This window comes from Panulirus ornatus, chromosome 34 (genome assembly GCF_036320965.1).
Source record: "Panulirus ornatus isolate Po-2019 chromosome 34, ASM3632096v1, whole genome shotgun sequence".
Classification (NCBI taxonomy): domain Eukaryota; kingdom Metazoa; phylum Arthropoda; class Malacostraca; order Decapoda; family Palinuridae; genus Panulirus; species Panulirus ornatus.
The window spans coordinates 11,457,646-11,481,273 of NC_092257.1; the positions used below are offsets into that span (position 1 = coordinate 11,457,646).

Consider the following 23,628-nt stretch of genomic DNA (forward strand, 5'->3'; position numbering starts at 1 on the left):
ACATGCGTTGGAAAAAGTATGGGAAAAGTTCCTGGAATTATTACTATATCAATCGGTTTAGTTTCAACGATTTGGGGCATGACGAAATATTGTAATGTTCAAACATAGTCACTTGTTCAACGTAAGTTGCTAATTCTTGGAGACGATATTGTCAACAAACGCACTTCGCCCGGTGAGATATACTTTAAACGGTTTCATTTAAAAGGTGTTGTGTGTGTGTGTGTGTGTGTGTGTGTGTGTGTGTGTGTGTGTGTGGTGTGAATCTACAACACAACAGAGTCAGGATGGTTGTAGCATAAGTTTATGAATATCGCGTGGGCGACGGACATTGTTGTCGTAAGAGGATTGTCTATAGCGTGGAGTGACTGATGTAAGCGCGCCTGTACAGTGTACAGACGGAAAAAATGAGCCGGATCTTGGAAGATTTTTTTTTTTTCGCAGGATGAACGTGCTAAGAGGCACGTCCGTAACCTTTCCTAGGATTTCATGCCTGTGTGTTGTATAACACGGTGTCAACCCTTACCCTTGAGCACGACGGTGCGATCCTTGGATATGCTGACTGGCCTTTGACCTGCCCCTAAATGATCGTACTGGGAGAGTTCGTTGTCCTCAGCAGACGTTAGAGGGATTCGTTATAAGGTAACTTGCCACCATTGGCTGGTATCATTATGACAAGTAAGGTATATATATATATATATATATATATATATATATATATATATATATATATATATATATATATATATATATTGATATTTTTGTAAATTTATTTTGTTAAGATTAACAACTTAATCAGTTAACCAGGATGATAGATGGAAATTTACTTGATAGATGTATGGATGGAATGGCGTATGAAACTGGTGTCATACAGTGAAGAATCGCCGAGTGAGGCGGTGGGTAGTGTGCTTGGTTTGGTGGAGTCCCGGGAGAGGGTATGAAACAAGTGTCTGGCGCGGGAACATTGATGGCGCGGGTCACTGCTTGCTGAATGTCACGTACAGCAGTATAATGCCTACCTGGCAACTCGCATTAAAGTTACACATCTAGGGTGGCGAGGTTGGCAGAGCTACTGACAACAACAGCTGCTGCCAGACTTTCATATAGTCTCTATATTCATAGCTGTTGGTATGCTACCGTGGCTCGTGGACTTGGTTGGATTAAAGTAGATCCCCGTGGCGACAGTGTAAACATTCCATCTTTTGTGGAATCTGCTGTAGTCTTCTCTTAACCACACAACTCGTCACAGATAATGTCACACACGTTTATAGTAGTGCATGGGAGAATAGAAAACATAGAACACCTATTAGCCTTTGATGAAGTTATCTACATTTTTATTCTTGATAGCCGAGGTTAATTCAGAGAAATTAAAAGTCTCTCTTTGACAAAATCGGCAGCAGAAAAAGTAGAATAAAAAGGGATTAGAAGTGCCATGCATTGTTGGTGTAAAACAACCATGGAATTGTACAGAAACGAAAATGAATACTGCTGGGTGCTTTGTGTTTATTGGGAACTTTCTTAGATTGGTATTATATTTTTATTCAATATGTCATAGTTCACATAATCTAGTGATTGTATTGCTCTGTGTTTTAGATAGATCTTCATGACATACATTGTCGCATTTATTTAGATTTTTGAAAATTTGAATATAGTCAACATGTAGTCTTCGCTTCTTATAGAAAAGATTTAGCCTTTTTATTTTTTAGGCATACAGTTAGGCTTCTCGATCCTAGAATTAGTTTTGCAGCCCTTCTTATGTAATTTGGTTCAATATATTTTTCTTGGTTATGTAGTGTAGAGACCAGAACTGAGCAGCATTTTCAAGATGTGGCCTTAATCGTAACGCATTCGAATGTATAGGGATTGTTTCTGTTGTACTGTAATCGAAGTTCAAATACGTAGATCCCAACATTGGTTACATTACTGCTTATGATATATCATTTATTGTCCGTGGTACCATATCCTACTGCTCTTCCAGTGAATGGAAAAAATAAATTTTTCGTGCTATACGATGATGTATGCGAGAAGACGAGGATGTGTCGGGAGGGAGGGTGATGATGGGGTAGCGAAGCCCGGCTGACGGTCTTCCTTCTCCTTGGGGTTACTACCCCGGGTCTGCGAGGCATCAACATCCACTGTGACGTCATGTGAAGTTTACAAGGGCGGCGAGAGGCAGTGCTTGCTTGCTTCCTTGCCATGTCTTGACGTATAATTTCGGTTGTTTTATTGACCTTTTGTATCGACTCCAGTGTATTGTTCTTAACTGAACTCGCTGGTGTTTTGGGACGGTGGTGGTGCGTGGTGTTGGTGGTCGCAGCTGATGCTGTCCCCTTGTGTCTATCTGGGCTGATCACTAATGGGGCTGCTCCTGTGTGCTCATCCCCACTGATCGCACGGGAGGATGGAAATAGTAACCTCAGTGTTTTATGAGACAGGAGTGTTAAATTGATGGCTACGCAGACGATGCCAACACTATAAACACTACAGTGTCGACGGAAAGACTGTTTTAACGCAGACAGCACTTCATTAAGTAAATGTAGTGTGGTGTTTGTTCTTGATGTATGTTGACGACCCAGAGCAGGGGACTGGCTGGAGCCCTACGCAACGACAGTTGTGGAACTGATGTCTTTACTGATGATATTAACACAGTCGTATATCGTAAGCTCGCAATATTAGATGGTGTAGTTGTGGTAAGGTTCAAGAGAATGTTTTGTCGTAAACTGAGAGCACAGATTTTGATAATACTCTACGCTGCCCTGAGCGACCAGCGCTCGCGAGCCAGCCACTGGTAGCCGTAACGGTATCCGTCTGCAAGAACCTAACCTATCTTTGCCCTCCCTGAGCCAAGTGAACTCGGATCGGACCTAACAACTGGTCGAGCGAATCTTATGCTTTTTGGACGCGACGCGACGCGTTGAATGGTAACCTCGTGACCACGACGGGATGACTCTTGGGTATGATGGCTTAGCGTTTGACCTGACTCTGAAGGGCCATTTCATAGGTCAGTGCAGCACACCCAGGGGTTGTAACGTTGTGTTCAAGGGTTTGAGTTACTATAAGTGACGGTATCAGCTGTTGTGTAGGACAGGACGGTGTTGTGTTATAGGGCAGTGTGTCGGTGTTACCAGGGTGTGTGTGGACATTGGGAGGCGTGTGTTAGATGGTTGGTAGGCGTGGGCAGAGGGAGGAGTTTGTTAGATGGTTGGTAGGCGTTGGCAGAGAGAGGCGTGTGGTAGATGATGTAGCCGGCGTGGGCAGAGGAAGGCGTGTGGTAGATGATGTAGCAGGCGTGGGTCTTGGAAGGCGTGTAGTAATTTTAGCGGAGGGCGTCGGTAGTTGAAGGGACATATCGTAGATGATGCAGGGGTGAGAGAAGCGGGGTTTTCGTTGAGGCTAGGCTGTTTAGCAGTAAGTTGGAGGATGTATGGTGGGTTATGGTGGAAGTGCGGTGCTAAGGTCGCCCTCATCAGCACCATCCAGTATTTACATTACCTCCGCTTGGCGAGCGGGAGTCGTACAACACAAGAGGAAGAAATAACAGCCTTAACCCTCTGGCGTACAGCACTCCTCCCGCGCAGCAGGTGGACACGGCCGCCACAGCTCACGTCAGGTACATAATAAGACGTGACACCTGGCGTAGCTGTACCTGGCCACACTCACCTCCTTCCCTCCCACGGCTGTCTGGCGTAGTTGTACCTCCCTCTCTCACCTCTGTGGTTCCTCTTCCATATTGTGTCACCTCGAGTTTGACGTTTCATCTGTTATATATCCACATCTTTTCGTCACTTCTAGCTTGCTGTGTCATTCGTGGATCGCCTAAGGTTTCATCCTTGGGTTGTATAACCATAAGACTGACGTTCCGCTTCTTAAATGAGTCCTGATGCACTCTACCTGTCCACTTCATCATGTTGGCTTCATCCTGTGAACAATGGAAACATTCTCTTGTACTTTCTATTCCGTTGTTCACCGAACCCTGGCGTAGGAGACTTTTGCACCTTATCCACACTCGTCTCCCTCACTCATTTCAACCCACCTGACCCCCTAACCTCTGTACCGAGCCTCCACAATCCCCGTAAAATTATTGACCTCACCAGCACCTGGGGTGGTGAGTCAGGCCCAGACCACCCCAGCCCCTACCCCGGGCGACGCCCCCCACTACAAGGTGCCTGGCGCGTGTCTGACAATGGCCGGAACTCTTAACATTGTCAGGTGATGCAGGTGACCCACTTGTGGTTGTCTGCCTCCTTCCCGAGGGTTCACAGCTCCTCGTTCACGCTACCACCACTTCAGCACTTGGTGGCAGCCAGGTCGGTCTGCTCGTGCGTTTATGGGCTGTGGTTTTATATGACTCGAGTCCCGTCACAGGAAGGAGTTGCATGGTTTTGCTTGTACGGTCAGGGAGGTCGTCCGTCCCTCGACGGCGGAACCGCCTGGACACATGAACTCCACCAAGGACTTGGAAAGTACGATGCAGAGAGACTGGTATCTCACACCCACCCGGAACCTCTGTGATGAAGATGTTATCTTGAAATACACGAATGTGTGGTACGAGTAGTGAAGTAGGTAGTGTGTAGATATTGATGTGCCGGCTCTCTCTCTCTCTCTCTCTCTCTCTCTCTCTCTCTCTCTCTCTCTCTCTCTCTCTCTCTCTCTCTCTCTCTCTCTCTAACCTGCACACCCACTACCACACCTGTGCACCTGTGACGCACCACAACACCTGTCCTGCACACCAGCCACTCTTCCATTGCAATGTTTCACATACACACACATACACACACACCGGAATTTGAGTCTAGTTGAGTCGGTGAGATGTGTAAAGAGAGGCTAACCCCACATTGGGTTGTGTTGCCAGTCAGTGTTGTCACCCGGGATCATAAGGTTGTGGTAATAATAGGGCGAGGTGGAGCGCCTCCCTCCCTCCCTACCTACCTATTTCGTTCGTATGCCCAGCCAGGGGCCTGCTGGTCGCGCCACGGCTGCCGTCCCTGCTCTGGATGCTGCTAAAACATTACTTACTGTGATGAAAATTTCCTACGCTTGAGAACTGAAACTTGCACTGCACTTATCATGGCTTTTGACCTGACCTCTAAGGACCAGGTTAAAGACGAGGCCATCATACCCATGGGTATTATGGGTCGTGCTGAAGAAGGCACCACAGCAGACGTGGGCCGGCTCAGAGAACCACGTAAGTGGCCAGGATTCACAAAGTGTTGATAGTCCCACTTTGTGTGACCTCCAGGCTTGTTAGTGTGTTGGTGAAGGGGAGGAAGAGGTGGGTGGGGGTCAAGGGAATACAATAAGACCTGGTGATTCAGCGGTGAACCAACCGCTTGGCCAGTTGCAGCATCTGGTAACATATGGTTCTCATATGTAATCAGTTTGTAACACATACGCATCCAGGAGGGGCACACATTTGTACATATGGATATCGAGAGATCTTATAAATGTTTACTTCACGAACTATATTTTGTCACCTGTTAAACAGGGACTAGAGTGGCTATATGTGGCTAAGAACATTATAGAACAACATGCAAAGCCGACATTGTACAGATTTGTATTAGAGAAACGCTTAAACAGTCTTCCTTGCGACCACCACATCGTAGCCATCTGCTTGTCATGGTAAATATTGTTAACCTGACGCAGGTCAGAGGTCATGTCAGACCCGTGGGTATCCGAGGCACTAGATTGACACCGTTGGTGAGGGAACGCTTCACCTTCTGTATTGACTTTAAGGTAGAGGGAGGTACGACTCACAGCCAGCCAATTTCTCCTGATGAACCGCCCACCTTCCTCAGGTTGTACTGCCCTCGCCCAGCCACGTCTCGGGTGTGCTAGGGGACGACGGGCACCGGGTCTCTGCCATCTCACGTGGCACGCAGGACAATCTTCGCCACTTACTATGACAGAAGCTTTTTGAGCCACAAGTTGCCATCAGCAAATATGGTCGTTACTTTGAGCATACAATCTCTTGTAATAGTTGCGTAGGACTATATTTTCAGCACGTTATACGTTACTAATGTTTCGCCCGTCCTCCAAGGACGATTTTCCTGATATAAGTCACAGTTACAAACGTTACTCAACAACGGAGGTAACGTCCTCCGTTATGTACTGCGGAAGTTCGCGATGTGCGGTAATCATCTTTTCCCGAGGCCTCGTCTTGTACGTGGGTTAGGTCACTGGGTGAGACGCGGCCCCCAGGCTGGCTTGGCCTTCCTGCCGACCGCCTTTCCTCCGTGTGTGTGTGTGTGTGTTTCGTGCACCATAGATAATGTTGTTTTCACGAGTTTTCGTGGGAAATTTTCCCATCAATTTGATTTATTGGGGTACCACTTCCATATTGATTCAACGGCTTTCTCCGATCCGACTTTACTCAGTTTTTAAGAAAAAAAAAGAGGATATTTGGAATGCATTTAGGAAAATGGGATATAATGGTTCTACAGTGTAACTATGGAAAGAAAGAAGTGGACATAGACCAGGCAGACCTTCGAGTTAGTGGTTCTCACACTCTACCATATATGATGGCCTATGTGTGAGTAACGGTTCAGGTTGAGAAGTGAGACAGGGCGGGTGGAACCTCCCGGACTTGTGAGCGCCGTAACATAGGGACGGATCAATCGATCTCGACGACTTGAAAAACATTCGCTTAGTTGTAACCACAAGTGTTTTGATCGTGTGAAAATTCCGTGTGCTATGTTAAACGCTCGCGGGAGTGATTGATTCGTAAATATTCCTCGAGATCGAGATTTTCTGTTTATGATGGAGTATGAACGTGTAGTTAAAGGAGTTGATTCCACTCATGTTGACTTTGCTAGCGTGGTGTTGTGATATCCTGCCAACACCGTCACCAGAGGTCACGCTTCAGATTCACAACGTCACAGACGTGTACAGTGTCGCCCTCGGTCGGTATACCCATGTATGGAATGACTGCAGACAATATTTCATGTAATTATGCCATCCATTATCACGAAAATTGTATTTTTCGAAACTATAAACACTCTCGAGACCTTGATATGTATTAATCAGAAGTGAAGCAAAGAAGGAATAAGTAGGTTAAAATTTGCTGTACATGTTTTGATGTGGAAGATATAATGGTACAGTTCATGCTGCAGGCCTGACTGAAGGAAAGGTTTGTAGGTAAAAATAAGGTTAACTTTACACTATTATTGATGTGCTGGGGAATAAATCATAACCATATCGTCGCAGGCTACAGTAGAATGAGTCGATGCCACTACTGGTGGATGCGGCTTGGGGTGGTGTGTGACTGCGGCTACTGCTGCTACTACTGCTGCTGCTGCTGTTGTTGCTTCTGTTGTGGGGGTACGTCACGCCTCACACTTGACGCCAAGCAGCTGCCGCCGCTCCTCTTACCCTTCCCCCTTCCCCCACACCTCTATAACCTGTGCCTACCCCCCACTCCACCCCCACCCCCCCAATGCCTGCCCCAGGTCTGGTACCGGCGCGTGGGATCCACCTGCCAACCTTAGCCTCTCACATATCACCCTGTCCCATCCTCACGCTCCACTCACAGTATGTTGTCCTTCTCTTCCGCCCAACACACCGCATTCCTGGTCCCTACCCTCCCCACAGTTTACACCCAACACTGCCAACCTCTCTCTTCCTCTTCTCACCCACCTTGTACACAGTTACTCTCCCTCCCACATACGTATTTAGCACCGATGTATCCCTCATTCCCCCGCTTGCCACATAGCAGACTTGTCTTCCTCTTCCTCCCTCCCTCCATCACACCTGCCACCGCTGCCCCCTCCTACCCTTCCTCTCACACCTGTCATCGTTGCCTCACTCCTCCCTTAACCCACACCTAACAACAATGCCCCCCCCCCCCTTCCTTACCCTCACCCAACACTATCCTTCTTTCACACACTCACCGAGCACCGATACCCCGACTCCCCTCCTTTACCCAAGCCCAACAACCATAACTCTACTCCTCACCATCCTGCACACCCACCACCGTTGCCTCCACCTCTCCCTCACGTACACCCTCAGCCTTCTGTCCCCGTGAACACACCGCAGGAGAAGTAGACGAGCAGCAACAATAGGTTTGATGTAGAGCTGTGATCATGGTAGTGGTAGTAGTACTAGCTGGTGGAGAAGACATGCCTATAGTCGGCAGACTTGAGGTAACGAAGGTTCTCTCGTGAGTTCATGACGAGGAATTTCGTATGCTGGCCCTGCAAGCTGTACCGTAGAGAGTAACCTGCATGACGGTAGATTAGTTGATGTCGTGTTGTAGTGTCGGTGACGACGCCTCTTAGTATGCGTGAGTGTGTATGTGTGCGCGCGCACGTTACCGCATATATTTGCGTGTATGTGTGTGCGTGCGTGTAACCTAATTTGTTTGTATGTTACGCGGAGGAAGTTATACGCTCGTGGGGCTTTTATATACTGTTAACATTCACAACCTCATCACTCGGTTTATTCCGTTCGTCCACTGCTCTGGTACTATACAAGTACTTTGCTACTTTTTTTTTTTATTACGTTTCTTGCTCTCTAATTGTCTCTGGTTATTTGTCTTTGCGTGTCTCGGAGCGAGGTTCACTGTCAACGTTGTCAGAGTGGTTTAGACTTGAAGTTTGAGATCGTCAGCCATTACTCTTCTCATTTCCATGTTGGGCAAGCTTTGTATGGATTCTGACCTTCCAGTGTAAATCCTAATTCTAATACCATCTTTGTTGCCCTCCTCTGGACCTTCCCTGTTAGTTTTTTCTGCTTCCAGTGCGATGACCAAACATGAGAAGCATATTCAAATTTTAACCAAGTACAGAGTGTGGAAAGTTTGCTTAACATTTTCATATCCACGTACTGCTTAGGAGCGATGCTATTATTTGCCAACACAGTTTGTCGCCTTCAGCGACAGATGAGTTGCATTGTCAGCTTCCAACAAGTCCCTCTCACAAACAGATTCTTGAAACTTTATTCACTGAAGAAAATATAATGTTGAGGCCATATTTCACGGTCTCCCATCCATATTATTGTAGATTGAATTTCATGAACAGTGTAACTGGCCAGATGGGGAGTTTGTTTAAGTCCCTTTGTAATTTGATGCGGTCTTATTTTTTTTTTTCCTGATATATCCCTTATGATTGTGGTATCATCCGCAAGCATAGGTATAGTTCGAGTCCTTCTGGAAGGTCATTTATGTAGATCAAGAACAAGAGTGGACCAGGACGGAACCTTATGGCACGTCGCTGGGAAGCCCAGTCTGTTTTTAGAAGGCTCCTACGATATATGTCCTTTGTTCTCTGTCATGTGTGTATGTGCAGCAGCCTGCAAGTGGTGAATAATGTGCAGCAGAATTGTGTAGGTAGAATTTTTGGTACTGGGAAGGAAGCTTCGAGGCAACGACGGACTTCGAGGAAAGAGAATAGGGTTTGTGTCAGGACTGATTGGGGAGTGTAGTGTGTGGGAGTTGGGTTGACGCTGGGGTGTTTTATGTGTATCGTCTCTTTAAGTATTGGGAGAGGGAGGTCTTGGGAACGTTTATTGGTAAAGGATGAGGAAGATCAGAAAAAAAAAAATGGTTGAGGAAAATGGGGATATTTACATGTCGCACAGCCGATAGACGAAATAACAGAGGAAATTTGGTATTTTTGAAGCTATGGTAAGGTGAGGAAACTGACGTGAATTTTAAAGGAGGACAAAAGTGGCGTTGGAGAACGGGAGTTGAGCAGGTGACATTGAGTCATGGTGAGAAGTTGTTCACGTCTCGTATCTAACTAAAGTCGTCTAGAGTTGGTCCGTGATGAAGTAATTGGTGGCGAGACGAACTTGTTTGGCTGAAGGAGGAAGACCATAGTGGGTATAGGGGTGGTGGTTCAGGTGTAAGGGCCCCCTGTACGGTACAGGTACCTGGGTTTCTGGTCACGGAGTTGCAAAGAGGTAGGATGATAAGGGGTTAGAGTACGAAGTGGCAGGGACGGGTATCGTGATGGTCTGAAACCGTGCGGGTGTGGTTGAGAGAGAGAGAGAGAGAGAGAGAGAGAGAGAGAGAGAGAGAGAGAGAGAGAGAGAGAGAGAATCTGTGTATCGGAGGTGGGGTGGGAGGGGAGAATGGTAGTGTGAGGAGGCATGACAATCAGTGGTGTCTGTTCGCCGCCTGGGTCAGTTGTGTGGCAGTGTGCGAGGATAGCGCTTTGTAGACCATACTCACCCATGGCCGCCCGAATGGACACCTGGGAGCCGAGTATGTATAACACAGATCTGCAGACAGATAGAAGGAGTGTTGATAGTGGAGATATTTCGGTGAGGAGTGCCAGGTGACAGAGTGTGAGGATGCTGGGTTTGGTGGCATCGTAGCGGCGCGCCCCAGGTGAAGCCGACACCACCTGTTTCGTCTGCTGTGCATGCCAGCCACTGAGGGAAGACCAGCCGGTCGCCCTCGCCCTAGTGTAGGGTTATCCACGACTTGGGGCACAGGCGCAAGAGGCATGGCTCGACTCTTGCATTCACTGTTCTGTGACCTCCGTTAGTATGTATGTGGGCCGGTAATAAAAACTATAAAAGCCGTTAGAGGGCCGATGTTCCCCTAGTGTCATTATTATTATATTCTGCTGCTTCAGGCGAAGGCCAGATAGACAGGTCCGTATGATTCTTCTTGTTGCTTCCCGCGTTCGTGATGGGGTGAAGCCTCTCGCCTACCACTGGAACTGTAGCGACCAAGGTGATGGTATACATCAGTCCCTCCGGTTTTTATCGAATCTTCCCGCACAGACCATTAACCGTCTTGGCTATTGTGACTTTCTTGACAAATTGATCGTACATGTGTCCCTGTGATGTTTATCTTTGTTCCGTGGTTCGATTTGTGTCTTAAAGAACGTGTTCCCGGTTACCCATTTGTCTTAGGTTCTGTTTAGGCTCGTGAATGACACATTGTCCAGACTATATTTTCTAAGGTAAGGGCGTCTTTATCGATTGTTGTGTCGGACATACGGACACGCAAGTACTTTCTTTGAGAACCAAAAAATGATATGGTCGATAGAAACGAATGCTTGAGACCTGTTGTTTGGTTTGTCTTGCCCGCTTGTGTTTACCTTGTTTTTAAAATATGGACAAAGTTTATGCCACAGTAATGTCATTCCCACCGTCCACTATACCAAGGTTGGAGCACAAAGACGTCGTGATTGTACACATTGCTGTCTGATTATCCAGTTGTTGTGGATGGTGAGACGCAGATCTTTCCTTTTACCGGAGTAAGATATGAAAGCCTATTTCACACTCCATTTATACTAAGTTGGTGTAAGGTAGGTTGACATTGCCACCAGTTTTCACTGGCAGGATTAATTTTCTGATTAGCGAACGTAAAAAGATTTTTTTCTGTGTACATTTCAAGAAGTCATTAACGAAAACTGTTGGAAAACCTGAGGGAATTTCCAGCTGTGACGTCATTCCTGTTCTCAAAACAGACCGTCGCCTTTCGACGGATTTTTGATTACCATGGTCTGTCTAATTACCGTTGGGGCCACATATTATCATGTTGTGTTCACATGTACCAGAGTTGTCCATGACACCTGTACACACCGCACTGTTGGCACCATCATTGTCTGTACCATCTGTTCTAGTGGCATCGTAATTTTGACTAAGCTTTTTTTTTCCGTTGTTTCGAACAGTTCTCTTGGTTCTAGATTAAAAGTTCATTATATTTGTTCAACCGGATACACTCCAGATTTTAATTCAGTTTTTTGTTCATCTGCACTTAATTCTTGCTGCTCAAGGTAGGATAATCATCATTAAGGAAGTTCACATATCTGTTAACATACCAAAGTGACGTAAATATGTGTCCCTAATTCTCTATGAACACATTTTCTTGCGTCAATAACGACGGACGTCCTCCATCCTCCAGCACCTGCTGTCATTTTCAGCAATTTCTTAGCTCCAGATTCTCGTTTGTTTGATTTTGGCTGATGTTTACTCGCTACTCATTCCTTGATCCGTTAAGTTTATCAAAAGTTTGCACCGTGTACTTGGTGTCTTCCTGTCCTCACGGGATTCAGCTTGGCTGTCAGTTTTTATAACGTCTCGGGAGGACTTCTGTAATTTTCATGAGACGTAATTTATTTACTGTTGATGTTTTTTTTATTATTAGAAGGAATCTTGGGCAAGAACCCTGCGGCACTCCTGATGTATTAGGTTCGGCAGAGGTTGTGGCCCTACGCCAGGTGAAGGTGTTCCACACTTGGCACGGTCACCGTAGTCCTTGTGACGGGCACAGTGCCCGTGACGTCTGCCTCTACATCACGAACACAGCGTCACGCTGCTGTTGGGAGCGTCAACGCTGCGTGGTTGGCTATGGTCGTCACGGGCTGTTTATCTTGTGGTTTAAGAGACAGAGCTTGGAAGTTACGCACATCACGGTTCTTATGTTTGTCGCCAGGGGGCTATCAGGTCTCCAGCTGAAGTTTATTGGTGCGTGAAGGAAAATTTGGCATTGTCGTGTGTGTAATTCCCAATTTGTAGTGTGTAGGGAATTTTACAATCGTCGGGCCCAATCCGTTTAACCTTCTCTACTGTCATATAACTTTTTGAAATTTGTGTATGCTCTCTGCATTTACTGTTTCCCCACTTAGTTTATTCCATTCATGCCCAACTCTTGTATATTAACGTACCTCTGGACCATCACTATTAATTCTCTGTTCCTTTAGTGGTGTATGTATGTTTGTGTTTGAGCACGACAACGCAACTCATGGGTTATGATGGCAAGGTCAAGGGTTACGCCACCACACGTAAAGTTAAGGCCATCGTATGTAAGGATTGTAGCATCATGGTCATGGGTCATAGCGTGGTGCTCAAGGGTCGTAACGTGATGCTTAAGGATCGTAGCGTGATGGTCATGGGTCGTGCCGTTGTGCTCAGGAGATATAAGACGAGGCAAGTCGTAGCGTATTGGACTAGGCACAGGTCGTGATGTGCTTGGCTGCTGTGTATCACACACCTCCCTCCCTCCCACCCGCCACACACACACACACACACACACACACACACGAACGTCCCGCACCCCAGGAAACGAAACTAAGTACGAAGGGGAGTGATGTTCCGGATGTGGTTAGTGCGGCCCCGAGCTGTTGGCGTGGAAGCAGTGAGGTTAATCATCCGACCCGCCTCATAACCACCCTCCAGCCTTCACGCCAAAATTAGAAGCTCATCCCAGCCTCACACTTCAGCCATTTGCACCTACAGATAACCCGAACCCCAGCAGATGCTAGCTTCGACAGTCGCACCAAAGTGAAACACAGACACCAAAACTGCTGCTCTGCCCAACCCAGTCTTGAACTCCTTTTATCCAGATACAATACACCCATCATAAACTACACTTCCCAGGCAAACGCGAGTCGTATATTCACGTCTGTGCTCGTGACAAACATCAGTTCAACACATCACAGGACCCACATACATGCCCAAGGGATGCACTGCGCGTGATTTCTTATTTACAAGTTTACAAAGTCGTCAGTGGACGAAAAGGAGTACAGTCTCGTCAAAGGCGTTATCTCTCCAAAGGAGTCCATAATACCCTTACGGTTGATTATAGCGTAGTCCTTGACATTGCAGAATCCCCATAAAAGGGATCTAAGGGTTGATATATATATATATATATATATATATATATATATATATATATATATATATATATATATATATATATATATATATATATGTATGTATATATAACAGATAGATAGATAGACCCGTGAATGTGAGAGATTAGAGGGCGGTGTGCATGTATGACAGACACGGGAGGGGCGGCTGGACATGGTTCGTCAGGACCGTCTTGTACACGGACAGTAACCCGCCTGTGTCTGTAGCTCATTATAATGCCATGTAATGTATAGTGTGCCTTAGTCTTACTGATGTGAAGTTTAAGGGCCATATTGCTGCTGACATATTTTGGATCACACTTGTGGAATGTGCTTGCATGTTCTAATGGCAACTCTTGGCTTCCATCTTACCCGAATTATGGGACTTGCAGGAAAGCAGTATTTGTACAACATTTGGGGTGCTGGGTACACGGACTCCTATCCTAATCTAAACTAACGTGCTTGCTTCCAAGTCTTGGGTAGTACGTGTTATCGGTGTAGCCGGTACCTCAGTTATCATACAGACGCTGCAGCCCAGTCTGGCTTAATACTTGAGTAAGATGGGCCAATGAATGTCTGCAGTGTATCAATACATGCCAGAAGCAGGATCCAATATGTACCAATAGCACTTGGCCATTATTGGGAGTTTATTATACCAAGGTGAAGTACAGAAGGTTTGGGAGAACAGAAATGTTCCTCCCCATAGGAATGAGCAGGTCATGCCTCAATTTTGGCCTGTCACAACCCAGACTCGGTAGATTAAAGTAGAAATACAAGATATTTTAAAAGTTTCAACTTTACCCTGAACGTGCAGCAGTATTTACATTTCGTAGAATTGCGGGAACAATTTCTTTGTGTTAAGGTTGGTAGTGTAGTGTGCTTGATGACCTGCAAGTTGTTAGAGTCTTAGGCCGCATGAGATGGTCTGCCTGCCTTGTAATTTAGGACTTTGTATCTCATGTAGAGGTATGAGGAGCTGCACTCTAGAGCTGGCTGACAGACGCTGAGGCTGTTCCTCCCTCTAGATGCACGAATACCGCAGTCCTCAGAGATGTTGATACTGTTAAACCTTACCTTAGAGTAGGAACGTTGGTGTGGGAGAGACCGGAATGTTTAAGCTTTGATGATGATCATTCAAACCACTTCTCAGATTCTGTTTTTAAGTACCAGTAGTATTGTATACCCTCGTCCCATCGTCACCGCCTGAGACGCGAAAAATCCGTTCATTTCATTTTTCATATTTTCGTGTTCTTACTGATGATGCCTTCATCCAGGTATTGGCCCATTCATTCAATGATTATTTACATGTTCATTTAAACATCTGTGCATTCATTTATTTTATTTATTGTCCATACTTGAACTTAGTGTAGTTTTTATCATATGCATTGTTGCATTAGCCTTAGTGTATTCTTGTACATGTGCGTGGCGGCGTCTGCTATATCCCAGCCTCTGTATCCTAAGTTTGCATGTTGGGCCCGGCAGGTCGGAAGTGTCGGGACTGCATGACGCGGGTGCCGTACGCCACGCTTATCGCAACGGTCATGTGCTGTGTGGGCGTGGGGGTCTTCTGCGGCACCATGTACAGGGGCACCACCCTCACCCTCAGGCTCTTCGAGGACGTCTTCAAGCTCCGCATCAAATGGTGAGTGCTCCTTCTAGAGGACGGGAGGGAGGGTGCTGTTATATGCTGCTGTTGCTGTGTGTACTGTTGCCAGATGGGGCTGCTACTGCTATTGCTGCTAGTGTTGTGCGTGGTGCTGCCTGAGGCGAACTGCTGTGACTGTTGGTGGTGCGGGTGATGCAGCCAGTGATGCCTGCTACAGCTGCTGATGGTGTGGATGGTGAGGTGCTTGTGGATTTCAGCATTTCTCTTGTGATGGCTACGATTATATAAGTAAAGCTTGTATGTGTGAATACGGAGTGCAAGGATTGTTGTTAGTTGGTGGAAGATGACACTGGAAACATGATTGCACAAGTTAAGAAGTGGTTGTTCTGGCAGGGAAGGATCAAAGGGAAGTGCAGAGGATATTTTCTGGAGAGAACAGGTTTTACAAGTGTGTGAGAACCATGTTGGCAGGCCTGGAGAGTCGGTGTTTATCGCATGTATGTACCATTAGGAAGGTCCTTGTACCAGACGAGCATTGAGTGGGAGCTAAAGATGTGTGTGGATGAAGTGAGTACTTATCATTAAGGGTATTGCCTTAAGCCGTTACCTGCAGTACATAAGCATTGTTATTCAGTGTAATTAGTACTGTTGAAGGTTTTGTGGTATATATTAATGTAATGTTTATTACAGTTGAGTCCTTGTTATTACTGTGTTTCTTTGACAGTAAAGCCTTTTTTGTTTTAAAGCTTCGGCTAAGGCAGTTTCTAGCTTTCCTTTTTGAACATTTGTAAGTACTAAAATACAGTGAATTAAGATGTATATCTACAAAGAGGCTTTACTGTAAAGCATCAGTTTGCAGCGCCATCGTAAGCCAGTTTGTGGTTTTCATTCTTATTTTCACCTGTTGTACGTGGTGGCCGTCCTGTGTTGCAGGGATCGAGAATACAGGTAAACTGTCGTTCGCATTGACCCTGCTTGCCCTCGCATCGCCATCCCTTACCTTACCTTGCTGCCCATGTGCCAAGAGAGAGTGAGAGGCATATGTTCTCATATGAGGAGGAGGAGGATTGTAATTTCATCTCATTACACCTAGCCTGCCATATGCAACCTCATGAATGTTTAAGTATACAGCTAGTACGACTCCTCATATGAGAATGCCCCTTTATCTTCTCTACCGTTGTGTGGTAAGTTCACACACAACACCTGCTAGATCTTTTGAACCTGTAAACAGAAAGCTCACTCAAGTTGTTACACAAATTGATACCTCCAAAGTGCCATGTACAGTGATGCCCATCACCTTCAGTGTTTCTTTCTTCTTGATTCTCATGCTTATGTGTGGACGACCTTGGTCAGATGTTTCCATGCATTCAGTGAGAGTTAACGAATCATGAGAGACATGCAGATGTGGTGGTTGGCCGTGTTGGCGGAGGTGCATGCTGAGTATATCAACATGAGTGGTGTGAACTCTGGCTCATTGGCTGACCAAGCACATGTCCGCCTCAGCCCCCGGCATGAGGGACACAAGAGGTCGTCAGGAGGGAAGCCATCTACTACATGTGCTGTTAGGCACAACGACCATACCTACAAACCATATTGATATGTAGATATGTTCGTGTATGATGGTTTTCCTGTTGTCCTTGTGTGCTTGTCGAGTAGTAGGAGCAACATGCCTGCAGTGATGCATTGTTTAACAACATAGATACTTGCCTAACGACGTAGCCTGGGTCGTTAGGTTTGAAATGGAAGGAATTCGATGTCGTTGTTCAGTAACTGCTGAACATATGCCTCCTGGAAATGTTGCATGGAATACTGATGCCGTGCCATTGATATGGTACAGTAGGGAAGTTGTTTGATAGCAGCCAAGTATGTATTGGTACCCTTGCATATTGCCATAGGAGATGGAGTCAAGGTTGTACTGTTGCAGATTAGGTTGTGCAGCAGCAGTTCCTGGACTTCCCAGTAGCCAGCATGGCCCCTTGATGCAGCCATGATGCATCTGTACTAACATGTCTTGCTCCCATCTCTTCTCCCTCCCTTGCCTTGTTTCTTACCCTCTCTGTTTCACCCATTTTTTTTTTTATTTCTTTCCTACCTTGTCTAGCTCTCCTCCCTCCCTGTTTATCCCACCCTTTAGTTATTCATCATCCCTACTTCTTTCTTCTATTCCATTCTGCTTTTGTCCCTTTCCTTCCACTCTTGTTCCCTCCTTGCCTCTGTCCTTTCCTCATATTCACTTTCTTCCATTCTTTGTCTTATCTCTCTCTTTCTTGTCTTTTTTTCTACTATGTATTCCTTTTTGTTGCCACTTTACATTTCATTTTGAAAATTACATTTTTCATTACTCTTACCAATCAGCTTTATCTGCCTTCCGGTATCCATTTTGTGACCTGAATGGTGAGGTCACTTAAGATTACTGTAGGTTGTCTCAGACTAACATCTAGTGTTTTGTGAAGCTAACCCTGCATGATGACTGGGTTTTAGTGAATGTTATTCACATTGCACAACTACATGATTACATATTATGCTAGTCACAAGAAATTGCATCTTAGCAGCTAAAAGTACTGGATCAGTCCTCCAATTTGTAGTTGTGATTCTTGAATTTTTAGTACATTGGTGGGTTTACATATCATTAAAGTACAGACTTAGCCATTTCTGGAGAACTTTTCCATTTGTATGGCTGACAGTACTTAATTATATCTTTAGTAGATGAAAATGCATAATATAGTGCAAACTAAAGCCACAAAAATACGAAAAATTATGTTATGATTTATTTACTGTGTGGTAGTCATTACAGTAGATTACAGGAGTTAGTTATTACATTTCTAGTGTGTTAAGCCAGAAATTTCCCTATTATGTATACTTTTAATTTATATGATTTTGGTATCTCTTTATAATTCTTCATTTGAAACTAAAATGTACTGCAAGTACTTTCCTTAGAAATGAAAGCAGGCAAATATGGTTATAATATTTATTTTTTATTTCATCTATTATACTTTGTCGCTGTCTCCTGCGTTAATGAGGTAGCGCAAGGAAACAGACGAAAGAATGGATCAACCCACCCACATACACATGTATATACATACAAGTCCACACACCCACATATACATACCTATACATCTCAACATATACATATATATACACACACAGACATATACATATATACACATGTACATAATTCATACTGTCTGCCCTTATTCATTCCCGTCGCCACCCCGCCACATATGAAATGACAACCTCTTCCCCCTGCATGTGCGCAAGGTAGCACTAGGAAAAGACAACAAAGGCCACATTCGTTCACTCAGTCTCTAGCTGTTATGTATAATGCACCGAAACCACAGCTCCCTTTCCACATCCAGGCCCCACAAAACTTTCCATGGTTTTCCCCAGACGCTTCACATGCCCTGGTTCAATCCATTGACAGCACTTCGACCACGGTATACCACATCGTTCCAATTCACTCTATTCCTTGCATGCCTTTCACCCTCCTGCATGTTCAGGCCCCAATCACTCAAAATCTTTTTCACTCCATCTTTCCACCTCCAATTTGGTCTCCCACTTCTCCTCGTTCCCTTCACCTCTGACACACACATCCTCTTTTGTCAATCTTTCCTCACTCATTCTCTACATGTGGCCAAACCATTTCAAAACATCCTCTTCTGCTCTCTCAACCACACTCTTTTCATTACCACACATCTCTCTTACCCTTTCATTACTTACTTGATCAAACCACCTCACACCACATATTGTCCTCAAACATCTCATTTCCAGCACATCCACCCTCCTCCGCACAACTCTATCTATAGCCCAAACCTCGCAACCAACTGTTCCTTCTAACATACCCATTTTTGCTTTCCACGATAACATTCACGCCTTCCACACTTTTTTCAACGCTTTCAGAACTTTCGTCCCCTCCCCCACCCTATGACTCACTTCCGCTTCCATGGTTCCATCCGCTGCCAAATCCACTCCCAGATATTAAAACACTTACTCCAGTTTTTCTCCATTCATATATATATATATATATATTTTTTTCCGCTGTCTCCCGCGTTTGCGAGGTAGCGCAAGGAAACAGACAAAAGAAATGGCCCAACCCACCCCCATACACATGTATATACATACGTCCACACACGCAAATATACATACCTACACAGCTTTCCATGGTTTACCCCAGACGCTTCACATGCCCTGATTCAATCCACTGACAGCACGTCAACCTCAGTATACCACATCGATCCAATTCACTCTATTCCTTGCCCTCCTTTCACCCTCCTGCATGTTCAGGCCCCTATCACACAAAATCTTTTTCACTCCATCTTTCCACCTCCAATTTGGTCTCCCACTTCTCCTCGTTCCCTCCACCTCCGACACATATATCCTCATGGTCAATCTTTCCTCACTCATTCTCTCCATGTGCCCAAACCATTTCAAAACACCCTCTTCTGCTCTCTCAACCACGCTCTTTTATTTCCACACATCTCTCTTACCCTTACGTTACTTACTCGATCAAACCACCTCACACCACACATTGTCCTCAAACATCTCATTTCCAGCACATCCATCCTCCTGCACACAACTCTATCCATAGCCCACGCCTCGCAACCATACAACATTGTTGTAACCACTATTCCTTCAAACATACCCATTTTTGCTTTCCGAGATAATGTTTTCGACTTCCACACATTCTTCAAGGCTCCCAGGATTTTCGCCCCCTCCCCCACCCTAAGATCCACTTCCGCTTCCATGGTTCCATCCGCTGCCAGATCCACTCCCAGATATCTAAAACACTTTACTTCCTCCAGTTTTTCTCCATTCAAACTTACCTCCCAATTGACTTGACCCTCAACCCTACTGTACCTAATAACCTTGCTCTTATTCACATTTACTCTTAACTTTCTTCTTTCACACACTTTACCAAACTCAGTCACCAGCTTCTGCAGTTTCTCACATGAATCAGCCACCAGCGCTGTATCATCAGCGAACAACAACTGACTCACTTCCCAAGCTCTCTCATCCCCAACAGACTTCATACTTGCCCCTCTTTCCAAAACTCTTGCATTTACCTCCCTAACAACCCCATCCATAAACAAATTAAACAACCATGGAGACATCACACACCCCTGCCGCAAACCTACATTCACTGAGAACCAATCACTTTCCTCTCTTCCTACACGTACACATGCCTTACATCCTCGATAAAAACTTTTCACTGCTTCTAACAACTTTCCTCCCACACCATATATTCTTAATACCTTCCACAGAGCATCTCTATCAACTCTATCATATGCCTTCTCCAGATCCATAAATGCTACATACAAATCCATTTGCTTTTCTAAGTATTTCTCACATAGATTCTTCAAAGCAAACACCTGATCCACACATCCTCTACCACTTCTGAAACCACACTGCTCTTCCCCAATCTGATGCTCTGTACATGTCTTGACCCTCTCAATCAATACCCTCCCATATAATTTACCAGGAATACTCAACAAACTTATACCTCTGTAATTTGAGCACTCACTCTCATCCCCTTTGCCTTTGTACAATGGCACTATGCATGCATTCCGCCAATCCTCAGGCACCTCACCATGAGTCATACATACATTAAATAACCTCACCAACCAGTCAATAATACAGTCACCCCCTTTTTTAATAAATTCCACTGCAATACCATCCAAACCTGCTGCCTTGCCGGCTTTCATCTTCCGCAAAGCTTTTACTACCTCTTCTCTGTTTACCAAATCATTTTCCCTAACCCTCTCACTTTGCACACCACCTCGACCAAAACACCCTATATCTGCCACTCTATCATCAAACACATTCAACAAACCTTCAAAATACTCACTCCATCTCTTTCTCACATCACCACTACTTGTTATCACCTCCCCATTTGTGCCCTTCACTGAAGTTCCCATTTGCTCCCTTGTCTTACGCACTTAGTTACCTCCTTCCAGAACATCTTTTTATTCTCCCTAAAATTTAATGATACTCTCTCACCCAAACTCTCATTTGCCCTCTTTTTCACCTCTTGCACCTTTCTCTTGACCTCCTGTCTCTTTCTTTTATACATCTCCCACTCAATTGCATTTTTTCCCTGCAAAAATCGTCCAAATGCCTCTCTCTTCTCTTTCACTAATAATCTTACTTCTTCATCCCACCACTCACTACCCTTTCTAATCAACCCACCTCCCACTCTTCTTATGCCACAAGCATCTTTTGCGCAATCCATCACTGATTCCCTAAATACATATATATATGGGTATATATATATATATGGATCTGGAGAAGGCATATGATAGAGTTGATAGAGATGCTCTGTGGAAGGTATTAAGAATATATGGTGTGGGAGGAAAGTTGTTAGAAGCAGTGAAAAGTTTTTATCGAGGATGTAAGGCATGTGTACGTGTAGGAAGAGAGGAAAGTGATTGGTTCTCAGTGAATGTAGGTTTGCGGCAGGGGTGTGTGATGTCTCCATGGTTGTTTAATTTGTTTATGGATGGGGTTGTTAGGGAGGTAAATGCAAGAGTTTTGGAAAGAGGGGCAAGTATGAAGTCTGTTGGGGATGAGAGAGCTTGGGAAGTGAGTCAGTTGTTGTTCGCTGATGATACAGCGCTGGTGGCTGATTCATGTGAGAAACTGCAGAAGCTGGTGACTGAGTTTGGTAAAGTGTGTGGAAGAAGAAAGTTAAGAGTAAATGTGAATAAGAGCAAGGTTATTAGGTACAGTAGGGTTGAGGGTCAAGTCAATTGGGAGGTGAGTTTGAATGGAGAAAAACTGGAGGAAGTGAAGTGTTTTAGATATCTGGGAGTGGATCTGGCAGCGGATGGAACCATGGAAGTGGAAGTGGATCATAGGGTGGGGGAGGGGGCGAAAATTCTAGGGGCCTTGAAGAATGTGTGGAAGTCGAGAACATTATCTCGGAAAGCAAAAATGGGTATGTTTGAAGGAATAGTGGTTCCAACAATGTTGTATGGTTGCGAGGCGTGGGCTATGGATAGAGTTGTGCGCAGGAGGATGGATGTGCTGGAAATGAGATGTTTGAGGACAATGTGTGGTGTGAGGTGGTTTGATCGAGTGAGTAACGTAAGGGTAAGAGAGATGTGTGGAAATAAAAAGAGCGTGGTTGAGAGAGCAGAAGAGGGTGTTTTGAAGTGGTTTGGGCACATGGAGAGAATGAGTGAGGAAAGATTGACCAAGAGGATATATGTGTCGGAGGTGGAGGGAACGAGGAGAAGAGGGAGACCAAATTGGAGGTGGAAAGATGGAGTGAAAAAGATTTTGTGTGATCGGGGCCTGAACATGCAGGAGGGTGAAAGGAGGGCAAGGAATAGAGTGAAATGGAGCGATGTGGTATACCGGGGTTGACGTGCTGTCAGTGGATTGAATCAAGGCATGTGAAGCGTCTGGGGTAAACCATGGAAAGCTGTGTAGGTATGTATACTTGCGTGTGTGGACGTATGTATATACATGTGTATGGGGGGGGTTGGGCCATTCCTTTCGTCTGTTTCCTTGCGCTACCTCGCAAACGCGGGAGACAGCGACAAAGTATAAAAAAAAAAATATATATATATATATATATATATATATATATATATATATATATATATATATATATAAAACATGAAATTAAAGCAAGAGACTTGTTAAAAAAAAGATGAGGAAGTGCATTTTTAATATAAATGGTGGATGAATGAAATGAAATGACTGAAGACAAGGTTAATCCAAAGAACTTGCAGAAATTTAAGTGGTATGAAGGTGAATGTTCAGAGAGATGGGGCCTCACAAGGGTAAAACTCATTCCCCATACAGCACAAATAGGTAATTACAAGTAATGCTCATGTTTGCCTATGTGGCAAATGAGGATTTTGGTGGGACCCTTGCAGGGGGACTACTTATGTTTTGATTGTCATGAGTAAGTTAAGGGGGAGCTGTTTTAAGTTTTCATAATTTTCCTGTAAACAATAGAGTTTGTATATAAGCATATTTGTTTATTATTGTCTTATCAAGAATACAGTGCAACTGGCTGGAGGAATGAAATGAGGTATGATCTCACACATAGCAAGTGTGAAGGAAGGTAAAGAGGCAAGAAGTGGTGGCTGTGACAATATAATGACAATGATAATGAGCTAGTGTAGATGCCTAACCTCCAGAGCTTGCATGTAATGGGTTAATTAGTGCAGATTCATGTTAGTTAGAGGGCTGCCTGGGACTGTGAATGTGAGATTTATGATTTTCTTGGAAGACATTGATGAAACATTATGATCCTTTCTTATACCTTGTATTGGGGTAATAACATGCCTATCCTTTCCTCAGCTATGGTACTGGATTTTATAGAGGTAATTTTTTGTCATAAATTGAACAAAAAATTCTTGATGGGGATTTAAAAATGCAGTCATTACAATTGAACAAACACTCTCTCCAGATATGAAGTGAGAATATGGG

General features: G+C 44.8%; 1 protein-coding gene across 1 annotated transcript in view; it reads left to right on the plus strand.

The window, feature by feature from the left end:
* M6 (neuronal membrane glycoprotein M6) overlaps positions 1 to 23,628 on the plus strand; it is a 170,821-nt gene that overhangs the window by 140,082 nt on the left and 7,111 nt on the right. Inside the window, 2 exon segments of the mRNA XM_071682323.1 lie at positions 15,066 to 15,225; positions 16,123 to 16,137. Coding sequence (XP_071538424.1) covers positions 15,066 to 15,225; positions 16,123 to 16,137 — 175 coding nt within the window.